The following is a 5,880-nucleotide window of genomic DNA, read 5'->3' as shown; positions in this document are numbered from 1 at the left end:
CATTACAACCAGCCTAATTAGAATCAAAGAAATGGTGAAAAGAGAGGCAGGGAGCTCTAGGAAGACTCAGCTACAGCAGCTTACTCAGGGCCTTGAGCAACTGGGTCTTGATTATCTCCAGGGACGAATAGTCCCCAGCCTCTCTGAGCGTCTATAGCAGTGTTTCATCATGCTCACAGTATAGAAAGTTGGGGGGGGGGGTTTTCTGATGTTTAAATGAAAATTCCCGGTTTTCAGTTAATGCCTCTCTTCCTTTCATTGCACACCACTGAGCAGAGTCTGGCTCTATCCTCTTTACTCTCTCCCTTCACATATTTATACACATGACTAATGCCCCGTCGATCTCTTCCATCTCATGGCTAAGCAATCATCAGTCTGTGCTTGTATCGTAAAGGCTCCAATACTTTTCAGCATCTCTGTGGCCCTTCCCTGGGCTTTCTTCAGTACGCCCACATCTCTCTTCTACTGGGGAACCCAAACCTGGACACAACACTCTGGGTGTGCTCTCACTAGAGCTGAGTAAAAAGGAAGGATCACCTCCATTGGCCTAGGGTACTGCTGGCTAACATTCCACTTGTGGTCCACCAAAATCCCCAGTGCCTTTATTGAAAAGCTGCTTTCCAGCCAAGCACCCCTCAGCCTGTTTGGGTGAATGCATGGGATTTCTTTGTCTCCAAGGGCCAGACTTGGTATTTCCCTTTGCTCAGTTTCAGGAGATGCCTGTTGGCCCAGACCTCCTGTCTCTTGATATCCCAACTCAACAGCAGCATAATATCTGTTCTATCGACCCGTCCTCCTCTTTAAGGATCATCTGTAAACTTGCTGAGGATGTGCTCTGTCCTACCATCCAGATCACTAATAAAGATATTAAACACTATTGGTCCAAGCATGAACCCCTGAGGTACAGCACTAGTGACTGGCTTCCACAATCCTCTGAGCCTGGTAGTTAAACCAGTTTTCAATCCACCTCACTGACCACTTACCTAGTCACTTCATCAGTTTGACTTGAAGATATTATGGGAGACAGCATTGAAATATTTGCCTAAGTCATGAAGAATAACTCTCTTCCCAAATCTACCAGCCCAGACATCTTGCTGAAGAAATCTATTGGTTTGGTCAGGCAGGATTTCCTCTTTGTAAATCAATGAGGACACCTTCTAATCACCTTCTTGCTCTTAATACATTTGGAAATAGTTCCCAGGATGATTTGCTGCAGCACATTCCATGGACTGAGGTGAAGGTGACCAAGCAGTATTTAACCAGATCCTCCTCACCTCTCTTGAACACAGCTGTGATATTTCATTTCTTTTAGTCCTAAGGACCCTCTCCCAATCAACATCACCTAAATGTAATTGAGAGCAGCCTCGCAATGACGTCAACCAGCTCCCTTAATCAGTCCTCAGGGATGCACCTCATTAGGTTACATGAACTTGTGTTCAATTGCTTTAGGGATCTTCGGGATCTGGGATTTCTGAAGGTATAAGTTTAGCAGTAAAGACTAAGGTGAAGAAGGCATTGAGTACCTCAGCCTTCTGCTTTATCACCTGAAAAAGAAAATTTATTGTCTTCAAGCATCATTCTGATCTGAAGTCTCAGTGTGTGTCACACAACAGGGGCCAAGTGTTTCAGTATAGATCCAGTCAGATCTCTCTCTATGAGAAGATACGTCTTATTTCATGCCACTGCAGCTGCAGAACAGTTTCATGCTCTGAAGAACAAGAGGAACCGATTCCAAAATGGGGTTATGCCAGAAAAACTGGCTGGGATGTACTTACAAAATGATTGCCCTTTCTCTCTTTTCAGACCTCAACGCTTTTTTTTTCTTAAAGAAGGAATATGTCCTTTGAAAGTATAAAGGTATTAATGAAGGAGAAAATATGTTTGATGAAATATTAAAATAATTTTTCTGTAATTAAAATCCAGTTAAATATATTTTAAATGAGTTTTTAATAATTTTTTTAAACTTCTCTTTGCAAAATGATTCTGTAAAGTTATTCAGAAATCATCTCAAGTACTGCAAATGGCTTACTTTCCAGAATTATGTACTTGAAAGGCAGAAAGGAACTTTCAATATTGTGAGATACAAAAGAAATATCTGCAAAAACAAAAACATGGACAGGATTTCTTAAGGCCTTTAAATGTTTCAGCTCATCACACTGAGGACAAATCCAGATGCGGCCACACAGAACAGACGATTTCAGTTCACTCAAAATCAAAAGAAAGAAGATTCAAAAACATCAACATCAGTCACCAGCGTCAATCAGGCTAGCACATCTCGACTAGAAGGATTGCAGTCAGAGAACCACCGCTTGAGAATGAAAATTACAGAGGTATTATTCTATATACTGCCTAGGCAATTTTTAAATTATTTGTTGTTGCAGTTCTGTAATCTGCTTAAATGTTGACTGCTTTTTAGAGGAAAAAATTAGCTTTCCCTATAGAAAAATGTTTAAATAATAGGAAATAGATTATCCTTATGAATAGCTAATTAATACAGCAAATACTGAGCAGGTGTGAAGTAATGCAAATGCGCCCTAGCAAATTAAAATGAAACTTCCCATATTTATTTGGAACAGGCAAATTACCCTGCTGCTTCACATGGGTGTGCTGAGCACCACAGAGCAATGGCTCAGGAAGCACAACCTTTACACACAAGTGTAAGAGAGACCTGCAGCCCCAGGGGCACTTGAGAGCTGTCTTTGTTCCTGTTTATGGCTGAGTTCAGAGACAGCCACTGCTGTTATTCCTCAGCCTCTCAAAGAGATCACTCAAAAACTTGCTAGACAGGTTTTTACATCTGCCATGAAACACAATTATGTATTTTCTTAAGGTAAAAAAGACTTTCATGGTCATGTAAGCTGACCCTTTTGGCCCAAAAGCCATGATGGTTCTTCAGTCTCTACTGAGACAAAGGCTAAGTATGCAGAGTGCACGAATTCCATTTGAGCTATAACATGTATGTTTTTAACTATGTCCCTCCTTGCTCGGGGGACCCCAAACGATGATAAATCACCCTTGATTTTGAGATTGAAATCTTACAAAAAAATAAAACCAAAAACCCCTCTTCTTGCCTAGCCTGTGAAGTATTCTTGTAACGTGAAGAAAAGGTATTTTATTGTAACCATTGCTTCTTCATCCAGATCTTAACTAACAACAATTGCCCAGGTAACCAAAAGGTGTTTACTCAGACTATCAAAGACCTTAAAAGCAAAAGTTGTCTCTACATTGTTGAAGAAACTTAGGTCAGCTTTGCCAGGTCTCTTTAATGTGAGAGCCAGTTTTTAATGAAGGCTCAGCTGCCTCCTGGCTATTTCAGTTTCTTTATCCTGCTGTAGTTTATTGTACTAAGCCTCCTAACTCAAAAGATCTCACCCTGTGCCTTGCAAGGCTCATGACGGTGATCACAGGTAAGGCTGGCCAGGGTGACTGAGCCACATCAGTGCATGCAGGGCCCTGCTGGTCTTTTAAGACTTTGCTTAAATAGATTAAATTAAATACCCAGAATGAGTGGATCCAAATAAGAGTTTATTATTCATTATCCAGGAGATTTGGAGCATGCCTACCGTACCTAGCAGCTGACTCACTTGCTTACCTACCTTGAGTTGCTGTGTCCCAGTTCTGTAAGGAAATAACGTAAATCTAAATTCAGCCCCTTTTAAAATTCAGTTTAGCCAGTAGTGAGAGAGGTGGGCTCTGGACACTGCATCCTGGACAGCTGTTCACAGAGAGCAACCCAGATCACCGTTAAGATTCTTCTATCTGGTTATTTTGTAATGGGGCTGTAGCCAATTGACTACAAGTTAGCCGTGGGGAGAACACCCTGTGTTCAGCTGGGTGATAAAAGCTAGGGGTGTCCCAACCCAGCATTTGTGCTGTGGTTCTTCCAGTCAGAAGACATCTGGTGCTTTTCTCCCTCTAGTCTTAAAGGAATGCTTTTGGAAAGAAAGAGGATTGAGGTTTTTGTTTCTCCCCCCTTCTCTTATTTCCATTTTTTCCCCCTCTTGGAAATCTATGCTGGCAATGGCAGTTTAGTGCTTGCTGTTAGATTAGACAGTTTAAGTCACAAACATGGGGGTAATTTTCAAATCACAAAGGTATAGAGTGTTCTCAGCCCCACAATTAAAAACTGTCAGTTGTTTTTTTCTAGGAAACTTCAGACAGACACACAAACAAGAAGTCTAACAGGAGTCTGTCTCTATAGAGTCTTAGTCTCTATAAGAAAGATGAAAGTAGTAAAAATAGTCTTTAGGAAAACAAAACATTCCCAGTAGAGTTGACTGCAGTCATTCACACGGCTGGACGTGCCCCTGGTGCCAGAGTTCACTTCTGTGTGATAACTTGATTGACTCAAGAAAGTGTTTGTACCTATGAATGCCACATTGTGTGCATCAAAAATACGTAGTTGAGATGTTTTCAGTCTGGGCATTGTAATGCCCATTTCTTTCTCATTCAGCACTACATCTGAGTTGCTTAAAGTGTCAACTACTAGAGCTTAGTCTTCTCATATGCCCTGTGTGCAGTATCACAGCTGAACATGGTTTGCTACTTGTGTTATTATTTTTAGAGGCAGTGTTGCAGCACTATAAGAAAACTATTTGGCACAGTGTGCCAATTGCATTACCACCTGCCTTCTAGTCTAATTACAGAAAGCTATGCCATTCCTGCCGATACCTGAAGCAAAGACTCTTGAATTTTTATGGATTCAGACTCTTTCTGTTTTGCAGCTGGACAAAGACCTGGAAGAGGTCACAATGCAGCTTCAGGACACTCCTGAGAAAACAACATACATTAAGCAGAACCACTATCAGGATCTTAATGACATTCTTAGTATACGGAACTTTACAGAGAGCAAAGGTGAGACTTAGTAAAATGCATGAACAGCTTAATTCACCAAGATTTTGAATAGCAATCTCATTGGATTGGTTCCAGAGCACTTAGACCTTGGTAAGACAGAGCTTTAAATGTTTTGGTTGCATTACAGAAGGCATGCAGATTCATATAATAAGCTATATCCTACCCACTGAGTAGTGGGTATATCGCTGTACGTATGTCTTTTACTGTATCCTCTACGTGTATAATACACATGGTAAAGCAGGAAACTTTTCAAAGCGTGCTGGGTTCAGAAGTCGTGCTTTCTGTACTGCATGGAGAGAGGGAAGTCATAGAATGTTTCAGATACCCTGAGAGTTAATTGTGCCAGACTTCAGCAGTAGGAAGCCCAGTTTAATAAGGGCTTGTCTAAGTAGGATGTAAAAATCCTGCTTTTAGACACTGCTATCAAGCACGTAGAAGAGAAGCGTGTAAATATTTCAGTGCTGAATTGGACTCTAAATGTGGAATCGAAGGCACTCATGTATGAAAATTCTTCCCTAGAAACTGATAAAAAAGGATTTCATGACAACTGTAATATTCCTAAGTTGTTCCTACTGTGTCTCTTGCATCGCTCCCTGAAGAAATACATGTGAAAGAATTGCTTCCATTAAAGCTATTTTGCTTTTGGGAAGCACTAAGATCTGGTGCATAGTGCAATAAAGAGCACCCAGCTTCCATTTCTGATTCCAGAATGGATCTACTTTGTGTCTTTTGGCAAATGACTTTGTATAGCCAAATATTACTATAATGTGTGAAAAACTAGTTGCCCTGTGTTGGGAAGTTGTCGACTTGCATGTTTGTTGCAATACTAGGCTCAGGCTTTGTATTAATATGGCAGTGTAAGCTTGGTTAAGTGGAACAGAAGCTGTAAATATAGTTTTTGGAGAATAATTTTAGAACAACAGCAACAGTTCACATATCCTTTTGAAGTATATTGAAATTTTGTTTGGATAAGGTTACTTTTTCATGCACCTTTTGTTTTAGCCTGGATATACACTTGGTTGTGTA

At 40.6% G+C, this 5,880-nt stretch overlaps 1 protein-coding gene across 1 annotated transcript in view; it reads left to right on the top strand.

The window, feature by feature from the left end:
* Positions 1-1,369: 1,369 nt before the first annotated feature.
* LOC104496501 (gamma-aminobutyric acid type B receptor subunit 2-like) overlaps positions 1,370-5,880 on the top strand; it is a 20,554-nt gene continuing 16,043 nt past the window's right edge. The window contains exons 1-3 of the mRNA XM_010139631.1: positions 1,370-1,477; positions 2,148-2,330; positions 4,725-4,854. Of these exons, the coding sequence (XP_010137933.1) occupies positions 1,370-1,477; positions 2,148-2,330; positions 4,725-4,854 (421 nt within the window). The remainder of the gene's footprint in view (positions 1,478-2,147; positions 2,331-4,724; positions 4,855-5,880) is intronic.

Source organism: Buceros rhinoceros, unplaced genomic scaffold (genome assembly GCF_000710305.1).
Source record: "Buceros rhinoceros silvestris isolate BGI_N320 unplaced genomic scaffold, ASM71030v1 scaffold1837, whole genome shotgun sequence".
Taxonomy (NCBI): Eukaryota; Metazoa; Chordata; class Aves; order Bucerotiformes; family Bucerotidae; genus Buceros; species Buceros rhinoceros.
The sequence above is the reverse complement of the archived record's forward strand: the minus strand, read 5'-3'. Positions and strand labels throughout refer to the sequence as shown.